Below are 22,358 nucleotides of genomic sequence, written 5' to 3'. Positions count from 1 at the left end.
CCTGCTTGCTCCTCTCACCTGACACACGAGGGCATTGGGACTGCGCCAGTGTGCAGAGCTGTTGCCTCCAAACTCTGAGCTCCTAATTGAGTTGTGTGACCACCCACGAGTGCATGTGACCTCTGCTCGTTCCCATTCTGGGAGGAGATGAGCCCAGCATGCAGCTGGGGAAGCAGCACCAAGCCCAGCAGCTCCTGTCTTATGAGCGTCACAGGAGCCAGAGCTGCTCAATGGCCTTGACCCCCAGGAAGGTCAGATCTCTCTGACCTCCCAGCAATGTGGGTTTCACACTGTCCTCGAAGTTAGAGAAGGTAGATTGGGTCAGAGAGGTTGAGGGTGGGAGGTCAGAGGGCAGGGTCTCTAGGAGTCACTGGAAGCCGATGAGAAAGAGGCATGGGAGGCAGCAGAGCCCCCCTACCCCCCACATCATGGCGGCAACCCTGGTGCTCCAGGCAAGGAGATGGCGTTCTCAGGCCCAGCTTCTCTTCACGAGGCACACTGTTCTGGGGTGGAGGCAGCAGCCTACCCATCCTGGGAGCCCAGCTGTTTCTTTGGAACACAGTTAGATCTTCCCTTGGCTTAGTGAATTCAGGTATTAATTTAGATGTAGTAATTTAGAGACTGGGACTCTCTAAATGACTTCTAATATGGAGCTATGAAGAAGGCAGGCTATGTCCTCACACCCCCTCCAACCACCGCCTCCCAATGTCCCCATCCCCCTGCCTGCTCCCAGCTGGTGTTGCTCCTTTGCCCTTCGCCCCTTGGGGATGCTTCCCTTGTGCCAGATCCCCTGCAGTCCTAGGAGGAGGGATTTCTTCACAGTCATGTTTTCTAGACAAGGAAATGTGCCTCGGAAAGCCCAAGTGCCCCTCCCAGGTTGGCCACATGTGTGTACACGGTGCAGCCAGGATCTGAGCACAGGCTGTCTGGCGGCCATGTGCTGAGGCCTCCCTCTGGACCCCTAACCTGCCTCTCCTACCACTCCCGACCTGGGCCCACAGACCTCATCTTCCAAACACATCGCTGGAATCTCTACTGGTATCCTTCTCTGCACGCACTCCCCACCATGGGCTATTCCCCCACTCCAGTGACATACATGTACCTGTACGCATACAGCCCTGTGGCCCATCCTGATGCCTAATGGGCTCACGCCCCTCCTCTGAACCCCCAGGCCTATGTGTATGCCTTCACTGCATTCTGTGTGTGTGTGTGTGTGTGTGTGTCAGCACGCATGTGTCTCTGTCTCTTAGGGTGTGTGTCTGGAGCTCCAGGACCCAGTACTGGGTCTGCCCCTCCATGTAGGTTGTGCTGTCCTACAGAACAGGGGCCTGGCACCCCAACACAGAATCCTGAATGTTGGCCTGTGATTGTGGTGATGCCCCTGGTACATGCTGTCCTCACTTGTGAAGGACACAGGGAAAATAAGTCTCTGACACTCAAGTCACTGCAGTCCTATCCATGACCCTGGAAGGCACCCTAACCCACCACAGCTTTTTCCTGCCGAGCCCAAAACTCTGAATCCTTCTCAACACAGCAGCCCAGGCGCCTCTCCTGGTCAGCGTCAGAGCTGCAGTGTCGCTGAGGTCATAGATGAATCAATGATCTTCCATGCTTCAATTTTTGTTTATATTTTTCTAGGCTTGGAACAAAATGTGGCCCAGGAACAACTGGATTTTCTGGGGGGTGGGGGGGCAGGGAACAGCTAGCTGGGACATGTGGCAGAGCCTACAGCAGGATGTTGATTAGACAAATAAGGAACAGGATATTTCCCCAGGCTATGGTTAAATAAAAACTGAAAATAATTCACCCATTACCTCTTCTCTTTCCTAAACTCAGATTAGCTTTTCCACAGTCTGGTGTTAAACCATGTCTGTGGGTGTGTTTTGAGACAAATACCATGAGAAAGCTCATTCTTTGGACCAACAGTCCTGTGTCTGTGCCTGTCTGTGTGTCTGAATATCTGTGCATGACTGTGTGTGTCTGTGATCTGTGTGTGTATTTATGTATGTGTGTGTATGTCTTGTGTGCATCTGTGTGTGTCTGACTATTCATGTATGACTATGTGTGTATCTGTGATCTGTGTGTGTATTTGTGTATCTATGTCTGTGTGTGTCTGTGTGCATCTGTGTGTGTCTGTTATGGGGGTGTGGAGAGAAGGTAAGGCAGGAATTTAGCCATAGAGCTTTCTATTTTCCTGTCGATTCTGCCCCAGGCATTTAGAAACGGACCAAGTAGTAAAGTAAGGGTCTTGCCAGGAGAAGAGAGGGCAGCTGAATCAGGGGGGACCTCCTAGCCTAGCTCCAGGCTCCCAGGTTTTGTGGTAGACAGTAGTTGCTATGGCTCCTTGAGCAGAGCAGGGGCAGGAAGAACAGTCTCGTGAAGATGAACCCTCTGGAAGAAGACACTGGGAGACACTAGCAGTGAAGGAGAGTGCACCCAGAAGTTGTCTGGCTGGGAGGCTGTGCCACTAAGCCAGGCTTGAGAGGCTGAGGGAGAAGAGAGCCCCAGCAATACCCCAAAAGGAGAAAAGGCAGGATTTGGCAGCTGCCTGAGTACAAGATTGAAGGCGTTATAGACCACACCTGCCAGAAGCCTGAGGGCTGTGAGATGAGACCCAGGTCTGATGGAGGGGGAAGTGAGGCCACCTGGGCACCTGGAGTGCAGGACCAGCCTCCAATGGGGCCCAGCGGGGCTGGGGAGAGGGACAAAGGGGAGACAGGGCTGGGTATGCAAGGCCAGTGGCAGGAGGAGGAGCTTGGCTGACAGGAGAAGACATTGGGCGTCTTGCCCTGTGAAGCAGTGGCTTCTCTTAATTAATTAACGCATTATAACAATGAATTATTATTGTTAATTCTTATAAATATAAGTTATATTTCAACCACTCCTTTTTATTGAAATATACTTGACATTTAACATCACATTAGTTTCAGGTGTACAATGTAATGATTCTGTATTGGGTATACCTTGCAAATGATCGCCTCAATAAGTCTAGTTAGCATCCAGTACTCAAGTAGTTATAGGTTTTTTTCTCATGATGAGAACTTCTAAGATCTCTCTTAGAAACTTGCAAATATTCAGTACAGCATTATTAGTTATTGTCACCAGGACTTCCTTGTATTACAATTGGAAGTTTTTATCTTTGGACTCCCTTCACCCGTTTCACCCACGCCCTTTTTTTTTGAAAGGTCCCACCTGAGCAGAGGCCTGACGCAGGTGAGATGAGAAGGGGGCGGCAACGCACAAAGGCCCGAGGGAGGCATGGCTGTGCTGTGTTCACAGAACAGCTGGAGACGGCGGCCAGAGTGGAGGGAGCAGGAGGGGGAGAGATAGGAGCGCAGACGAGGGCAAGATCAGGGAAGGGGGCCAGGCTCCACAGGGCTTTGCAAACTCTGGGACAGACTTTGCCTTATACTCCTGCAGGTTGGAGCTAAGGGAACATGGTCTGACTCTTCAACAGCACCTCTCTGCTGCTGGGCGGACCATAGACTGCAACGAGACAAGAGTAGAGGCAGGGAAGCCAGTGAGAAGGCAACTGCAATAATTTAGACGGGATATGGCGGGGAGGTGGGGAGAAGTGGTTGGCTTCTGAGGGGCTATTGAAGGTCTGGTTGGTGGGATTGGCTGATGGTTGGATGTGGATGTGAAAGGGCAGGCAAGGAGAATGCTCAGATGTTCTGCTTGAGAATGGGGTTGCCATTTACTGAGATGAGGAGGTCTGGGGAGCGGGGACCAGGTTTCTGGGCAAAGACGAGGAGTGAGATTTGGAGTGCAAATTAGAAGCACAAGCAGAATGAGTAAAGCCACGGGACTGGATGAGTTCACCAAGACAAGAGCAGGGGCACGGGGACAGAGCTTGGTGAGCTGAGAGCTCAGGGCAGTGAGGAGGACTCAGCCAAGGAGGCTGAGAAGGAGCACCCAGGGAAAGGAAACTGGGAGAAGCTGGTGTCATGGAGAACCAGTGAAAGAAGAAGAGTTGTGGGAGTAAAGAAATGGCCGACTGAATCGAGTGGGGCCAAGAGATCAAGTAAGAAGAGAACTGAGAACTGATCGGTGATTTGGCAATGAGGGGGTCATTGTGATCTTGGCAAGAGCCATGGCCCCTATTTCCTGAGACAGGAGCCCTGCTTTTCCAGCCAGAGGAGACTGTGGTGTGTGCAGGGCAGGGGCTATGTGGGTGCTGACACCCAGGGCCCCTCGAATCTAGGTGAACACATGTCCTGGGGCAGAAGGTCATGTCTTTGGATGCTGTTGTACTCAGAAGATCTGCCAGCACCCCTTTCACCACTTTTGACCCTGCTCCCCAAGCTGGGCCTTTGGTCCCTTCCCTGGCTCTGGGTGGGGCCCAGAGAACACACCTTCCAACCAGCACCAGGAACGTGGAATTAGTGGTGTGTCCAACTGGGAAGGGACTTAAGGGTGCGTTAGTCCTCCTCCTTCATTGACAGGCATGCAAGCAGGCCCAGGGAGGGCAGGGGGCATGTTAGTAGCAGAGCTGCTGGGACAAAAACCCACTCCTCCAAGAGGCCGTAGACTAGCGTAGTTAAAACTTAGTGTCTGTTCAAGCCACCACCTAACCTTAGGACCTGGGCAAGTTACTTAATACCTGGATCCCCAATTCTGCCATCTGTAAAATGAGCGCTGTTGCGTGAGGAAAGGAGATAGCGTGTGTTGCTCAGTGGTTATTCTGATGACCAAGCCCATGTATTTAGGGAGTTCAGTGAGGGAGCACGTGCCGTCTCCAGGAGTCTCTGGTCTCACTCAGCCCTCTGCTCTCTCCACAGATCAGCAACGCCATCCTCATCATCTTTGTCAGCTACTTTGGCAGCCGGGTGCACCGTCCGCGGCTGATTGGCATTGGGGGTCTCCTGCTAGCTTCGGGCGCCTTCATCCTCACCCTCCCACACTTCCTGTCAGAGCCCTACCGGTACACCACGGGCAGCATCGGTAAGTGGCCTCCAGCCCCTGCAGGCCCTGTCCGTAAATGCTCTTCCTTAGGCCACTGTCTTGGGGTCGAAGATGTCTGAGGATAAATGCACCTCCCGGGGGTGTGCTGAGGGAATAATTGATTCCTGTGTGTCTGAGTACCAGGCTTAAAAAAAAAAAGTCATATGGACAGATCAGGCTCAAGAGATGAAGCACTTAGAATGATAGGAGGGATGCCTTTACGGGTTGTGAGACCTGCAGGGGAGACAGATCGGTGGCAGGACTGGAAACAGATGGAGCAGGAAGCAGGATGCCAAGTGATGAGATGTCAGCTGGGTGCTGGTCATGGGAATCTGCCCCCCCACCTCTCTGTAAGCCACCTGTGAACTAGTCATTTCTCAAGTGCACTGTGGCCTTGCATCCTTCCGGGCTGTCGAAGGGCCGAGTGCGGCTTCACGTAGGCAAAGGAGGAAGACAGACCTGAGCCTAGGGGTCCTGCCGTGCTTTCTTTCCCTCGGTCTACATGGGTCGGGGTGCGAGGCTGGCTCTGAAGGACAGTCAGGAACTGCTGGCCACACTCTCAGAGGGGGCGGTCAGGCCCACTACACTGCTGTCTTCCCAGACCTGAGGTCCCTGCCTTTCTCCGGCAGCATGAAGGCCAGTGTGATGAAACCAGCAAGGAGCCTAGGGCGCTTTGGCCAGGCCAAGGGGAGGGCATCCTGCCAGGTGCCACACATGGTGGCCTGCTTAGCCTGATGAGTCGGCTCCCCACAGCCCGGACCGCATCCCAATGGCATTTGCCTCACACAGAGTGGCCACCACAGAGCACAGTTAAAGACAGGGGCGGGGGGCTCTGAAAGCTCTCACTCTGCTCCTTGTTAGGGATGGCCCCACAGCTTGGTTCAGCCCACCAAGATCCTCCTGCTCTTTGCCATTCCTGCATCAGCCTCAGTGCTCTGAGCCAAACTCCACTGAGAGAGAAACCCGAGGGGACTTTGAGGGGGGCCACGCTTGCCTCTCAGGCCTGCAGGGAGGTGAACTAGCCAGGAAAGGGAACAGTTTGGTCGTGGCGCTGCTCATGTTGTGTATGTAAATTCTATTCGCAACAACAGGACACGGCAGTCTCTCTCGCGTTGGCTGGGCTCAAAACAGCAGCTGGAAGTGCTCAGGGTTGCGAGACCTTCAGGACATCCTCCTGGTGCCAGCAGATGGGGTGGGGAGGACTGTGGCCCAGGAGCCCTGTCTGTGGGTCTAGCTGGAGCTGTGCACCAGCTGGGTGCTGGGGGCGACAGGGGTGTGTGCCCTGCTAATATGTACAAACAAAGATGTTCACGCAGTCTCACCTCGGTGGAAAATTTGAAATGCGACTCCTACTTCAAACATATTCCTCCGGGAACTTGAGTTTTGAAGTATGCAAGGTCACCAAGAACAGATGCATTTTATTAAAAGCACCCCCCACCCGAGGGTGTCATGAGTCTGAATGGTTTTCTGGAGTCAGGTGGTCCGGGTCTGAATCTGGACACTGAGGTTCCCCAATACCAGGGGAACCTGGTGTAGCTCTGAGCCCCAGTTTCTCCCTGTGCGAGATGGACCCCCTCTTGCAAGGCTGCGAGGGCTGAGAGGGGGCACATTCAGAATTTAGCCCAGTGGCTGGCACGTGCAGCAACCATTTAAGTGGCGGTTCTCGTCACTGGTGGTGGTAGGGACAACCTGTGTTGTGCGGGGTACACTAGAGTTGCAGATGAGGAAGTGCCCTGCCGTGTCCACACAGGGGAGCGCGTGGGGTTCCTCTCTGTGGAAGCTTAGACTGCTCTATTCCCAGATCCTCAGGCTGGACGAGCCTGGTGTGACGGGTAAGAACATAGATTCATTCCGTTCCCAGCTCAGACCATTTCTTTGCCAAAAGTCTCCTTAGGCAAGACACTGTTTTGCCTTTCTAAACCTCAGCTTCCTCATTGTAAAGTGGGAACAACAATCCCTTCTCTTTCAGGGTGCTCTGGGGAGAAAATCAAAACAAAATAGTCTAGGTCAAGTGCCTGGCCCGCGTCAGCGGTTCAGCGTGCTTCCCTCCGCTGCCCTTGGTGTGGTTTCTGAAATCTGTTACTCATAAGGAATGACCCCCAGACTACCGTCATGTCTTGATTGAGGATTTCTTCCCCTTAGAGTGGACACGCTCCAGAAACGAACATGGGAAATGAAGAGTAACTATGCATTTTAGGAAAACAAATTAAAGAGGGGCTGAACAGTGTGGGAATCATGGAGACCTTTCACAGCTAATTGCCGATTTTAAAAAGGCCAGGCAGGCATTTATGAATGTTTAGATTTTCCAAATGTCAGTGGGGTCCAGAAATGTGTCCTGCTGGTGTTTTTAGAGAATAGGCAAGCTGCCCGGCCAAAGCCTCTAAGACCACTTCTGGAAGGCTCGGAGAGGTTTCTGTGCTCGGGAAACAGGCGGACACGAGACCAGCTCTCCCAGGAGACAGGAGGAGAGCCTTCGGAAACCAGTGTCTGGGAAGACTAGGTGTAACCTGCGAAGAAGGCTCCTCTGCCAGGTCCGGGGGAGCCTGCCCCCACGCAGACAATGGACATGCACAGGCAGGGAGCTTCCTGCAGGATAAGCAGGAGAGGGCGTCACTTGTATTTTTGGAACAGCCAAGGAAAGAAAGGGAGGGAAGAGTCACTTTCCAGTCCTTTATTCACGAAGGTGCCTGACCCTCACCCCCATGCTCATTCATCCCCAGCGTGTCCCTGGAGAGGAGGGAGGTGCCGGGCATGAAAAGGGCGAGCCTTGGGCTCCTGAGTGCCTGTGTCCCTTCCTCAGTGGAGGGCACGCAGGACCTGGAATCAGCCCCCAACCCCCAGAGCAGAACCCACGGGAGCCCCGCAGGGTCTGTCCAATGAGGGAACTGCTGCCGGACTGTGAGCTCAGGGCTGTTCAGTGCTGAGCACTCAGCCGAGTGTAAGGTGAATGTGCCCAGAGGTCGTGTGCAGGGAAGTGTGAGTGTGTTTATAGGGTAATCGTGTGTGTGTGTGAGAGAGAGAAAGGGAAAGGCATTTCTATGTGTATGAAGTGGAGTAGTGAGGAAGTGCACAGGTGTGGAGAGGAGTTGGGGGGTACGTGGGGATGGGGAGGGCAGGGTGGGCAGGAATTCAAGAGAAGTGGGTGCATAGTGTGGGTGGGGTTCTGTGTGGAGCTGTGGAAGGTGGAGCCCGGGATGTATGTGAGGGAAAAGTGTGTGTGGCGGGACTTGGTGTTTGTGTGTGGCGGCGGGGGTGTATGCGGGGGTCAAGGGGAGTGTGTGTGTGTGTGTGTGTGTGTGTTAGGAGGTGAGTGGGTGGGGGATGGCCAGGGTGAGAGCTGCACAGCCTGGCCAGTTGGATCTATGCAACCTGAAAAGGAAAACGACAAGAGGGGTAAAAATAAATTACAAAACACATGGGTATTATTAAGTCAACAAAGAGAAAAATATCCTTGAACAGATGAGCACAACAAAGCCTAATGAATGAGATTTGATGTGGAACGTGTTTTTAGTGCATAGTGTAGGAAAGAATAGAAACCAACGTGGGGAAATGGTAGAACCCACTAGGCTGTTGTGCTGGACGTGCGGGAAAGCCAGGGAAAGGGCTGGGGCTCCGCAGCCAGGCTGGTCATCTCCATGGCAATGGCATTCGGCCTCTCTGAAGGCCCCAGCAGTCGTGTAGTGGATGTGCTGTTAGACTCTCTTAACATCTGTTTTGTGAACATGTGCAGTCCCCGCCTTGGCCAGCCTAGAAACATGCCACCTTGTTCCGGCTCTCCCGCTCAGGTCTGGACCGAAACGTGAGTGTGGCTCCCCTCTCCGTCACACCCACACACACACCCCAAAGTTGTTTAGTCATTTTCTGATCCCAGGAATGCGGTTGGGTGACAGGCCTGCTTGGGGGCTGGTGGGGGAAGGGAGGCCTCGGCAGCAAGCTGCATCAGGGGCCTGCTCCCCTGCGGACAGTCACTTCTCTGGGACCCCTGGCAGACTGTGTGTCTTGGGCACACCTACGGCCATGGGGAGGGTCTCCTTGGGGGAGTCAGCACCCAGGGTGGAAAAGGAAGGCTGATTACTATGCCAGTGGCTTTGGGCACCCCAGAAAAACTGATAGATGGGGGGGAATAGCCCCCAGAAACAGGGTGCATATCTCTATCCTTCTGAGGAATGCAGTTGATTTGGTCTTTTTTTAAAGATTTTTTTTTTTATTTTTAGAGAGAAGGGAAGGGAGGGAGAAAGACTGGGAGAGAAACAATCTGTGTAAGAGAAACATCAATCTGTTGCCACCCTTCTCACACACCCAGCTGGGGACCTGGCCCGTAACCCAGGCATGTGCCCTGACTGGGTATCAAACCAGCGAGCTTTTGCTTTGCAGGCTGGTGCTCAATCCACTGAGCCACATCTGCCAGGGCAGGAATGTGGTTTTGAAGAAGCCATTGGTCCCTCCCTCCTGTAAGAGTCCTGGGGCTCCCCAGAGGACACAGGGAAGAACTCTGCTCTTCTTGCCATACTTGGTGGAGCTAAGGCTGCTGGCTGTGCCCAGACACAGCCGACGGACCGATGGCTTGAAAGGGGAAGCACCAGACACATTGGGCACTTTGCTCCCCAACCAAGAGACAGGAGACCAGTGGGAGCAAGTTCTTCCTCTCAGGAACAAACGGACTTTTCAGGAATCAGAGTTTGGACTTGCCACCATCAGAGAGGTGTGAGGCTCAGATATCTAAACATGGGGAAAAGAGCAAAGATAAATCAAGACTGACGTGACAGTGTTCGGAGGTAGGGCCTTTGGGAGGTGATTAGACTGTGAGGGGGAGCCCTCAGGAATGGGGTTAGTGTCCTTGTAAGAAGAGGCCAGAAAACCAGGCCACCTCCTTTGGCTGTGTGAGGCTATAAAAAAACGTCTGTTGTCTGTCACCCTCGAGGAGCTCTCTCCAGTACCCGAGCACACCAGCACCCTGGTCTCAGACTTCTTGCCTCCAGAGCTGTAAGAAACAGATTCCTGTTGTTTATCGCACACAGTCTCTGATGCTTTGGTGCAGCACCCCAAACCGACTCCGTTAGCTTCCTCCTCCTCGGTGGGAGCCCCTTCTTTCAGTCCCGGGTCTAATTTTGAATTTTCAGCCTCTGAACTGTCCTATTGGCCATTCTTCCCAGCTTTGTGTCATTCATAAGTTCATCAACTGTTCCCCACTTTCACCCGAGCCCATGACAACGATGAGAGGCCCACAGCTGGGCCGCCGTCTTCTAGGTCACACCGGCCCGTCAATTGGCCCCTGCACTGAGCACGCCTGGAGCCGCTTCTCCCAGCGGACTCCCTGGGCACGTGTCTGCAACTTGTCTACCAGGATATCATAACAAGCTTTGTCAAAAGGCTTCCTTCAGTCAAGTAACACCATGTTACGGCTTCCTGCTGGTCTGGGCGCCCTGTTAACAAAGGAAATGAGCTCGGTTTGGCATGGATGGCTCCTGATGAACTCATGTTGGCCCAGCTAATTGTTTTTTTCTTCTTCTTCAAAGAGCTCCACATCAGCCTAGTGACTAAATTGGTGAACAGTAAGCTCTGCCTCACTCCCAGCTGGGGGGTGTGAATAAAGCACTAAGTAACAGTTTTGATGATGAGCTCAGCCAGGCAATGAACGCCTCCTTCTTTGGCCTAGGGGCGATTCCTCGGGGTACAGGCCTGTGTGTGGGAGCAAGTGTGTGGGTGAGGGAAGCCCCTTGCCAGCAGTAATGCCCAGTCTCATTGTTCTGTGCACAGAGGACTGCCCTCTGACTCCTGGCTCATGGGTCACATGGACACCTCAGTCCAAACAGGCATTTTCCCCTCTGGCCCCCTCTAGTGCCAGGGCCACGGTGCAAGAAGGAATGTGCAGCCTCAGCCTCAGAACTAGCCTTGGAAACTCAGTGCTGGGAGCAGAGCAGGGGAGCTCTATCCTCCCGCCACCACCCCCGCACTTGCTCGATTCTGCATGGATGTGAATGACCCTTGAAGCAGCCTGCAGGCCTTACAGCTCCTCTACTACAGTCCGTCCACTGCTGGTAGCCAGCACCGATCTTACTTTTTCTACTTTCTGGATCCCGTCCCCAGGTTCTTACACACCTGGGCGATATTGCTTGTCTCCAAGGATTGGCCACCTCCCTTAACCATTTACATTTCTCAAAATTTCTGGCCTCTGTGAATGAAAATTGGCCATATTGTATGATCACTATGTTTCAAATTATAATGTACTCATTATTTTTAATCCAAATAAGAATATGGCAAGGTAGCTATTATTATATGTTTTTTTAAAGAGTTATTTGTTTGTTTGTTTGTTTTCAGAGAGAGGGGAAGGGAGGGAGGGAGAAAGGGAGAGAAACATTGTTGCCTCTCACAGGCCCCCAACTGGGGACCCGCTCTGCAACCCAGGCATGTGCCCTGACCAGGAATACAAACCAGACACCTTTCCATCTGTAGGACAACATCCAGCCCCCTGAGCCACACCAGGCAGGTCTATTGTATCTGTTTTGGAGATGAAGACACTGAGGTTCTGAGAGGCCCCTAACCAGTGAGCCATAGAACCGAGATTTGAACCCGGTCTGCCTGGCTTCAAAATGTGAATTCCTCCCATCGCTCCTCGATGTGTCTAGGGCTGTCGATCTCAACTGTGTTGGTTTCGGCTTATACAGAAGAATACATTCTACTACTTCCCCAAAAGGAAACCCAGAATGCATATGCCCCTAGAAATTACAAGGGGAGGCTTAGTCTCGCTGGAATAGAACACATATTATTACAGGAACGTTATGGATCAGTAAGTCTGGGTGGACTCCCCTGGGAACGCCGTCACTTCTGATGTTTGAACAGCTCTCTTTGCAAACAACTTACAGATCTCAAGTCATGAGTGAGACAGGGACAGCCTGTTCCAGGCCTGCTGGTGGGAGCAGCCAGAATTTCTGGTAAAACTGTTGAGTGGCTGGATTTAGAAGGATGAGGAAATAGGTCCTTCAGAGTGGAACATTCTGAGTGATGTTCCAGGAGTTTGCTGATAGCCCGAAGGCTTGGCACCTTGGTCATGCTTCCAGAAAATTCTCCGGAAGCACCCCTGCCTTTCCCTATTGTTCTCTCATAGATTGCTTCTGAGATGTGGGTCTTGCTGATCTCCACCTCATGTGACCCTACTCACCCACGAGCTGTGCCCCCTTCTCACTGGAGAGGATACGGTGGTGTTCGAGAACCACAACCTGAAGGAGAAGTCACTGCTGCCCTCCTATTTCCTGGCAGAGTTCTTTCTCTCCTCTGCCAGGATGATGGGAATGACTAGTCAGAGGAAAGCCCATTGCCATGGCCTGACTATGTTGCCTGACCCTTCCAGGGTTCTCTCTCGGCCTCGTATGATGCCCTGACAGCCGTCCAGCCCACCACATCCTGGCCACACAGGGATCGTGTGCCCTTGAACAATGGTGAGGCCAGCCCATGGCTGACCTGGATCTGCCCCAGCTCCGTGGATTCCATTCCAGGGAAGCAGACCACCAAGCCTGCTGAGGGGTGCAGAAATTAGAACCGAGATTCTGCACATTTATGTTGTGGGGTGATGAGTCACAGGGTTGACTCCGTGCAGCTGGGGTAGTGGGAAGGAAGAGGGCCCAGGCTGTTTCTAGTTAGCCCTGTGAAAACTGGCACAGCCAAACCTCTGGTGTCTTGTGGGTAAAAGAATGTGCTTTGATGAACTTAATCCTTCCAGAAGTCTGCCTCGGGGAACATGAGAAACAGACTGATATCCAACTAATGAGTAGATTCCCCTCCCTGCCTTTCCCTGGGCCCTCCAAGATGGCGGCAGGCAGCCTTGGGTGGGCAAGCGACCTTCGGAGTCTGGTGGCTGGAACCATCAGGCATTTTTCTTAGTTTGCATGGTAGGGAGGTCAGAGCTAGCAACCTCTGGGGAGGAGGGCGATGTGCTTCCATAAGTCCATGGAGAGTAACTGGGCACTAGGTGTTTGCTAGAATGCTTGAGAAGTGAGGGGGAGGGGGGAAGAAGCAGGTTCCACTCCAGGCAGGAAACAAGTGCAGTGAGGCAAAGAAAGCCCAGCCCCCCAGTTCTGAGAAAGGCTCCTGACACAGGTCTTTTTCTCCCCCTATTTCTGGCCCTTGGGCTCACCTCTCCCTGTCCCCTTATTTTTTTTTAGAAGAGCCTAGTTAATGGTCTAAATTCTAGAAAACTTTGCTCTTACCACAATGAGGTGGCCACAGCCCCCCACTGCGGGGAGTCCCAGGCATGAGCTCTCAGGAAGCCCACACTTTGTCTGTCTCACAGGCATATCCCATTTTATTGCACTTCACTTTATTGAGCTTCACAGACGTTGCATTTTTTACAATTGAAGGCAAGACCCTCCACTGACAAAAAGATTACAACTAGCTTTATTGCCATACTCACTTCTTTGCAGTAGTCTGGCACCAAACCCACAATATCTCCAAGGTATGCCTGTTCCTGTCCCCACATCAAGCCAAGGATCAGTGGGTCCTACCCACTGCTGAGCCCTGCTCTTCCTGGCCTCCGGGCTCTCTGCCTCCCTGGTTCCCTGAGGACAGTGCTCCCAGGTGAAAGAAGCATTGTCCTCTGTAGACGACTAAAGCCCTTTCCCATCACACATGTCGGATCCCGATCTGGGAAGGATTTGGCCCCATTCAAGGCTGGCGTAATGAAAAGAGAGTTTGTTAGAAGATCTTGTGCTGATATTGAATACAGAATAGGCAGAGGAACTCAGTAGACTTGGATTTAATTGGGACAATCATGTTTTAAAACATATATTTTTAATAAAGGCAGTTTCTGACATAGAATCTGACATTTTAAAGGTTAATAATAGCCCTGGCTAGTGTGGCTCCATTGGTTGGAGCATCATCCCATGCACCACAAGGTCTCAGGTTCCATCCTGGGTCAGGGCACATACCTAGGTTGTGGGTTGGTACCCGGTCTGGGAGGCAACCAATCGATGTTTCTGTCTCACATCAATGTTTCTTTGTCTCTCTCCCTTCCTCATTCTCTAAAATCAATTTCTAAAAAGCTAATAACAGTTAAACAGTCTCCAGAGAGTTTGGCCTCCTGGACACTTCATTCGATGGAATCACATGAATGTTGTAGCTTCGGCAAACCACACAACGTGCCATGTAAAGACTTAATAAGGGATCTTGTTTGCTGGCTGGCATATGTCATCAATTTGGCTCAAATAAACTCATAAAAATCCTCTAAAAAAAGAAAGACTTAATAAGCCAGTTAACATTTTGATGATTTTCGATGGCCATTAAATGTCCCACAAAAAAATATAATTTAGCCTTCCAAGACAGCAGTGATGTTCTAATAAATAAGAATTTAGTGAAATAATAAGAACCAGCAAAAGCAAGAACTAGAATTCTTAAAAGCAACACTTATTCTCTGGTCCTTTTGTCTCATGTGCTCCTAGGACCGGCCTGGCCTTGCGCATCTTCCTCATGCCCGCTCCGGGCTGTGCATCGCCGTCTGCACCTCTGTGTAGCCGGCCAGCTCTCCCCGCCCCTCACGCAGGCGCAGCATCACATGTTTTACCACTGGGATGTCTCTCGACCGGGTCATTTTCCCTCTGTACTTCATGGGCCTTGAAAACTGGCCTTAATGTTTCCAGTGTGTTCCCTGCACCGCCCCCTCCCCCATGTCGTCACCCTTCTGGGGTTTTTCTTAGGGTACAATCCAGGCCCCCTCCCGGGGGCACACGTGCCCTCCAGGAGCGGCCATGCCTCACCCTGGTTGAATTTCGTGCCGACCACAGTGAGCTTCATGTTGTGTTATTGAGGGGCTTCCCACACCCCGAGCCCCTGCACAGTCTGCTCTTCTCTCCTCCTCACCACCAATCTGTCTACTCCCATTGATCCTTCCCAGCTCAAAGGTCCCTTTCTCCGGGAGTCTTTCCTCAGACCCTCTCTCCGGCACCACGGGGCTTGTTGCCTCCCCCACCGGCTGCCTGACTCCCTGTCCTCTTCCCTGCTCAGTGTGCACCTACTCTCACTGGGCTAGGTTTTTATTTATGATGAAATATATACAACATGAAATTTACCATTTTAACTGTGTGTTACTGTACAGTTCAATGGCGTTACTGCACTCACACTGTTGTACAACCATTATTACTACCCATCTCGGGGACATTTTCACCTTTTCCAGCTGAAACAGTACCCACTGAAACCAAACTCCCCACCCCTCCTCCTCCCAGCTGCTGGCAACCGCCATTCTACGTTGTCTCTATGAATTTGTCTATTCTAAGTTCCCCGTGAGTGGAATAATGCTGTGTTTGTGCTTTCATATCTGGCTTCTTTCAGTTCGCATAATGTCTTCAAAGCTCACCTACTTTTTAGGTAGCCCATGTCAGAATTCCCTTGTTTTTAAGGGAATTCTAATATTTCATTGCATGTATATATCACGTTCTGTGTAGCCATCCATCCGCTGATGGACATTTGAGTCGTTTCCACCTTTCAGTTATTGTGAATAATCTTCCATGAACGCTGCCAGACAAATACCTGTTCAAGTCCCTGCTTTCAGTCCTTTTGGCCATGTGCCCAGGAGTGTCAGTGCTGGATTAGATTGTCATTCTAACTTTTCTGGGGAACTGCCATGCTGTTTTTCACAGTGGTTGCTCCATATTTCATTCCTACCAGCAATGTACAAAGGCTCTAATTTCTGCACAGCTGACCCAACTCTTGTTTTCTGGGTTTGGGTTTTTTGTCTTTTGGGGGTTTTTTGTAATGACTGTCCAGGTGGGGGTGAAGTGATATCTCACTGTGGTTTTGAGTGGACCAGGCAATACCGTGATTGCCTCTTCGATGATCAGTGTACCACAGTAGACTAAAGCTTTGTAATCTCATCACCTGCACCTGTCTTGGTCCCCTCTACTTCTTCTATACCCACAGAGGGCCTGCCCACAGTCAAATATGGCCAAATAGCTGAACAGCCAGGCATGAGTGGAATTTGGTTCAGGCGTCTTTTCAGAACTCAGCATCCAAGCCATGCCCTGTGAAGCAGGCATCAGCCACAGGGCTGGAGACCGGCCAGGGCGTGTTCCATCGGTGGCTGAACTGGGAACGAGGGCCAGTTCTTTGCCTTCAGGTGATCTTTAAACCACTCCTGTACCTAACATAGGTGTGGCCCTGCCACCTCATAACTGACAAAATGACTGTCACTGTGACACACAGAGACAGAGGAGATGGGTGACTTAGTCCCGCACATTGGCAAGTGACAGGAGCCCTTGGCTTTAGGGACCTTCAAACTTTTCTCACTTCTTTATGCAAGATATGCTCAAAGTTGTTTGGACCTTCTGGAAGGAAATGCCATTTGAAATCTGGGCAGCATCCCTCATATTTGTGGGTCCTTCAGAAATGCACCCGCCCGGCAGACCTGGCCTAGGGAAGTGAGCAGACAAGGGTGCATGCTGGTCCGTTTGAGTGACGGCACCGCAGCGTTTGGTCAGTTGGTGGAGTGGTTCAGGGCGGTTTCCCAGACCAGGCAGCCTGTGCTGCTGTCATTGTTGAACATTCCCATTTGGTTTTGAGAAGGGCATAGGGGTCTCAGGACTTGCCCATCACTTTTTCTAAAGGCCAGCACAGTCCATGGTGTGCAAATGCCCATGCGCCTGGGGTATGCCATGTGGCTGCCGTGCTGAGGGCCGGGAGTGGGCAGTGAGCCTGGTGTGCTGTCTGCTGGGCCCTCCGGGAGCTTCCCCCTGTCTTCAGTGCTTGGGCCTTTGTAGAATCCTCTGAAGTCTCTCAGAGTCAAGGTCACTGGTATAGGATGTCATGGATTCAGGACTAGAACCCAACTCCCGAGCTCCCAGTCCAGTCCTTCCAACATCTGTTGGCCTTGCCTGCCCATGGCCACCTGGACCTTCCTGTGGGGAGTGGTGTGAGTCTGCAACACCACACCCCCATTCCGGGTGTTGGATGTGGGTCAATGTTGGTGGTAGGATTCCCTAGTGGGGTGGAGAGTGGGCTACATAGCCCCCGTGGTCTCTGGCACAGCAGAAGTACTTCACAGTTGTATGCTGGGCTGCCAGACCCAGTGACTGCCCTAAGACTCAGACCTTTGCAGCAGTACGAGCCACACCAGCCTTCCCTCAAGAGGGCAGGCATAGCTGTCACACCTGTGGATGGACTGGCAGGGTCCAACTCTTCACGCCTGCACTCCTTTCTGGAGCCATAGGCTTCTGGCTCTTTACTTTTTTAAAAAAGATTTTATTTATTTACTTTTAGAGAGAGGGGAAGGGAAGGAGAATGAGAGGGAGAGAAACATCAATGTGTGGTTGCCTCTGTAGTGCCCCCCACTGAGAACCCAGGCATGCGCCCTGGCTGAGAATTGAACCAGAAACCCTTCACTTTGTAGGCTGGCACTCAATCCACTGAGCCACAGCAGCCCCCTTCTAGCTCTTTAACGACTCATGTGGAGTTTCTGTATCCAGCCACTGTGTGGTCTCTGCCTCAGGGGAAACTGAGGCTCAGAAGCATTTAGAAACTTGCTCAAGTTCACACAGCCACCTAGAGTTAAAACCAATTTCTTTCTTCTTTTCAAACTACTTTTTTGAGGTATGGTTGACATGCAAAAAAACTGTACATATTTAATGCATACAATTCAGTGAGTTTGAGAATAAGCATATATACCCCGACACCAACACCACCATCAAGGCCATAGACATATCTATCACCTCCCACAATTTCCTCCCACCCCCTCTTTTATTGTGTGTGCATGGTGGCGGGGTGGGAGGTAAAGAAGGCTTAACATAAGATCTGCCCTCTTAGCAAATTTTAAGTATACAACTCAGTATGAAGCTATAGTATCGTAAAAATCCAGAACTTATCTTGCGTACTTGAAACTTTCTACCCTTTGACCATCACCTCTGCATTCCCCTCCCCTCAGCCCTTGGCCACCACCACTCTGCTCCTACGAGTCTGACTTTTTTAGAATCCACATCTAAGTGACATCATACAGTATCTGTCTTTCTGTGTCTGGCTTATTTCACTAAAACTGGTTTCTTGACTCCCTATACTGTGCATTTGTTTCATCTCATTGCCTCCGATTTCATCAAACTCCCAGCAGCCAGCCCCTTTCTAGGAGACCTCTCCTGGGGAGAAAGTAAGTGGGTCCTGGCCACCTGCGGAGTTTGGGCAGCCCAGGTGTTTGCATGCAGCCAGGCAAAGGGGGCTCCCCCAAGCCCAACTCCTCCATTCCTGCACAGTGTGAGCTGTGTCTTTTCAAAGCCACCTTTTCAGGTTTGACTTTACTGTGGGCTTAGAGCAGACACATGAGGGTTCGAATGCCCACTCTGCCTTCAACCAGCCACTTAGGTAGACTAGCAGCTGCTGTGAACAAGAGACCATGTACGTCACCGCCTCAGCAGAGTCTGCCTGTGTGATGAATAGATGCTTAGCACTCCTGGTGCTAGAACTGGGTCTCTACAGTACAGCCTGTAAGTTGGGGAAAGGCTCAACACCCCACTGGGGAGAGAAGGTGGGGTGGGGGACAGAGAAACACAGCTCTGGTCGAAGGTCGAGGCCGGAAAGAAGGGCAGTGGTTATGTCAGGAAGACACAGGAACTGGGAGAGACGTTAAATTTTGGCTGCATGCATTAATGAAACATTTTAAATTTAAAAGCTTTTATTGATGCTTTATTTTTAAAGTATCATGTGTTCATTATAGAAATGTTAGGAAATACAGAGGCACACACACACGTCACCACGGCCCCATCACTCAGAGAGCCATAGTCTTCCTGAGTTTTTCTCCACATATTCAATTAGTCCCTGTAAGTTTTCTAAATTTAGGGATTATACGCTTCTCCAAACAATGAGTTATTTTTTTGAACCTCTAAGATGTTACAGCTGTCTTTCCAAGTTAATAGGGCTACATCTCTGCCCTGATTCTAAGACGCTGCCTCCTATTTCGCCATGAGGTTGGACCACCCTCTATTTGAATTCTGCATTGAAAGGTGGGACAATGGGCATGGCATGAGAGGAGAAAGGCACAGAGGGACACTAACCCAAGTCCAGGGGCTGGTCACTCTCCTGGGTGCTCCATCCTCTGCACACAACTGGTGTCAGGTTTGGATGACCTTGACCAGACAGGTGTTTTGGCCCCCTTCGGCCCTTCCTGGGACAGGCCTTTCTAGCCTGTGGGGAGCCCCCTAGGCCAGCAGTTTTCTAGTGGGTCCTGTACAAACAGCAGCAGGGAGGACGGGCGATGGTGGGGCCAGGCTGGGTGCAGCATGTGCGTCGGTGCGTCAGCCCCACGGTCCAGGGCAGCCTGAGCACAAGAGCACTGGACAGAGTCCAGTGTGTGGGGTGGATCTGGTCCACAGCCCTCCGTGTTGCTCTTGGTGGGATTTTGAGGCCCACCTACTTCTGGGCTCTACCCTGTCTGAGATCATCACAAATGAGAACGAAACTGAATCCCACGAGTGCTAAATGGAAAAACCCACAGAATAAGGTCAGTAATGCCAATGGTTTCCATTGGCCTGGATGAAAAGGCAGGGAAAAAAGGCATCTCGTGGAAAGGAGCCATCAAGAACCTTCAAGATCTTGGAGGGCTGACAATACTGACTGTTTGGTGTGGGCCAAATTACAAACAGCCTAGCTATGTCCCCACCGTCACAGGCATCACAGCGCCCACAGACCACACTGGGGTCTCTGGGACCCTCACAGAAGGATCTCAGGGTGCAGCCTGCTCCTGTGGGTACAGCCTCAGCTCTCTGTCTGCAATAGGAGGGGTTGAGCTAAAGGGTCTCAAAGTCCCTGCCAGCTTCCCATGATTCTTGGGAGCTGCCCAGGTTTCCTAAGGAATTAAAGGCCTTTGGCAGTAGGCTCTCCAGTGTGATCAGTGTTCATCTAAGAGCATGGCCTCTGGATGACCTCATGGGAACATGTCCCAGCCAGGATGGCACTGCCTTCTGTGGGACAGACTGACTTCTGTCTGCTAAAGAGAGCCACAGCCTGTGGTCCCGAGCCTGCAACTGAGCACAAGGCACTGACAGCCTAGGTTTTTATCTTGGCTCCTCCTTTTCCAGCTGGGGGTTCCCTTCCTCTGGCAATGATGGTATTGGTCCCTCCATGCTCAGCTCCCTGTCCGGACCCATAGAGAAGGGAGAATGGACACCCAAGAGAGGAAGAGTCTGCCCTGCCCCCAGAAAGGGCTGCGCCTGGAGCAGGGAGCCCATGTGCTCACCTTTCCCTCACCTTTGTCTCCAAGATCACTCCCAGAAGGCCTGAGGAAAAGGCCCGGTTTGGTTCAGAGGTAAGCGGTGGAACCAGGAGATCAGGGTGGCAGTGATGGACATGTACTCTCATTACAGGGAACAGCAGCCTCTTCCAAACTGAGCTCTGCACGCAGCACTGGCAGGACCTGTCCCCCAGTAAGTGCCGCAGCAGCACCCAGGACACCCGGAAGGAGACCAACAGCATGTGGGGCCTCATGGTGGTTGCCCAGCTGCTGGCAGGCATCGGGACGGTGCCCATTCAACCATTCGGGATCTCCTACGTGGATGACTTCTCAGAGCCCAACAACTCGCCGCTGTACATCTGTGAGTCGCAGGCTTGAAGAGAGCTGAGGAAGAGAGGGGTGCTGTGAGCAGGGTGGGGGCTGCGGTGACCCATACCTAGGCCCCACAATGCTGCAAATGAGTGCAGAGCCTTGGGGATCAGATGGACTGGGTTTGAATGGCAGTTCTGGCACCTGCCCACTGTGGGATCAGGGCAGTTGGCTGAGCGGCAGGGCCCCAGATCCCTCCTCTGCAGAATGGGGCTGACAGTGTCTATGCACTGGGCAGCTGTGGCATCACATGTGGCCATGTATGTAACCACTTAGCCCCATGACAGGCACAGGGATGCTCCTTGTCCAGCAGCAGCTCCTGGTGCTATTCAGTCCTCCAGGCCTTGGCCAGGATGCACTCAGCTTTCCGAGCCATGCACCGATAGACTGGTGGGTCTCAAAGAAGCACATGTGAAAAAGACAGATGACTGTCAGAGCGCTCAAATCCTTCTCCTAGCTTACACCACACTGCACATCCTTGGGGCCTACACCCTGGACATGGCAGACCGGGCCCACGGCTCTGTGGCCTCACGAGCTCCTGCCAGGGCCTCTGAGTTGTCCCTGCAGAGAGCTTTGCCCACCAGCACTGCTCGGGGTGGCATCTGTAAATGCCAGAGAGGTACTTCCCTCCTGGCAAGTGGATCTCTTGGGCAGCTACCTGGAGGAGAGACAGCTTTGGTTCCTTCCATACATCTTAGGATGTTGAATGGCTCTGACATTGTCTATGGGAAATGCCATAGGTGTGGACTTGTCAGCATCAGGAGACAGATGGGGTGACATCTCAGGCATCCTTCAGCTAGGGAAAGAGCCTGAGGCTGCCACACCCACTCAGCCCCCCTCAGCCTCCTTTCCCCCGCTCTCCTTTCCAGCCATCTTATTTGCCATCTCTGTAATTGGACCGGCTTTTGGGTACCTGCTGGGCTCCGTCATGCTGCAGATCTTTGTGGACTATGGCAGGGTGGACCTAGGTGAGTGTGTGTGATGACATCCATCCCATTGCCAGTTTAATGAAACCGCCCATGGTTTCCTCTACCTCCCATCCCCAGCCAATCAGGGCAGAGAATGAAGCTTCAGCTGCAAATGCTCACCACCAGGTGCATACTACTGCTGTCCTTCAGAGAGCTGGGAGCAGATGGTGTGTGCCTCCCCTCACCACGGCACACGCTGGATGCTGGGAATGAGGGGGGCACACTGCTGAAAAAAAACACACATACTTTCTGACCTCAATAAGTTTGCAGCTCAGGTTATTTGCAGAGAAATCTTGAGATATAGGAAGGGCCTCAGGTATTGCCACCACAGGTGCCTATCTTGGTGGTGGTGTTAAAAATCATTCCTGCCAGCCAGGAGGTATGGCTGGGAGGCAGGTATGAGCCAGACCCTCAACATGACCCCCCTACCCACGCCCGCACACAGATCCAAGTCTGCCCACCTCACAAAGAATATGGGCATGTGTTAAACCCACCCATGATCCACAGACTCCTGTCTCTGGGACCACCAGACCATGATGTCACCTGCGTGGTGTCCTCTGCCTGTACTTCAGACAAAAGGGGAAAGCCAGCAGATCTTTGTGCTTCAGTGTCAAGCCATTTTTGACCTTTCACTGGCACTTCCTGCATTGGTTCCTGACTCTCGGTTAACCGGAGGAGGACTCGCAACCAAGCTCCTGGTTCACCAGGAACAGTGGCCAGGAATGCCGGCCATTGTTTGGTTGAGGGCCTTTCTGCCCCTTCTCCTCCCTCCATGCCTAGGGAGTATCTTACAAAGAGAAACACAATGCAGACTCTTAGATGTGGGTGGGAGACTTGCTAGGAGAAAGCATCTCCTTGGAGGCCAGGCATCTGACTTTGGGGAG

The 22,358-nt window shown here is 52.1% G+C and overlaps 1 protein-coding gene across 1 annotated transcript in view; it reads left to right on the top strand.

The window, feature by feature from the left end:
* The window catches only part of SLCO2A1 (solute carrier organic anion transporter family member 2A1), a 76,177-nt gene that overhangs the window by 36,050 nt on the left and 17,769 nt on the right, over window positions 1–22,358 (top strand). The window contains exons 3-5 of the mRNA XM_028518324.2: window positions 4,782–4,944; window positions 20,271–20,498; window positions 21,376–21,474. Of these exons, the coding sequence (XP_028374125.1) occupies window positions 4,782–4,944; window positions 20,271–20,498; window positions 21,376–21,474 (490 nt within the window). The remainder of the gene's footprint in view (window positions 1–4,781; window positions 4,945–20,270; window positions 20,499–21,375; window positions 21,475–22,358) is intronic.

This window comes from Phyllostomus discolor, chromosome 7 (assembly GCF_004126475.2).
Source record: "Phyllostomus discolor isolate MPI-MPIP mPhyDis1 chromosome 7, mPhyDis1.pri.v3, whole genome shotgun sequence".
NCBI lineage: Eukaryota > Metazoa > Chordata > Mammalia > Chiroptera > Phyllostomidae > Phyllostomus > Phyllostomus discolor.
Note: the sequence above shows the minus strand (reverse complement) of the source record. Positions and strands in the feature narration are given on the sequence as shown.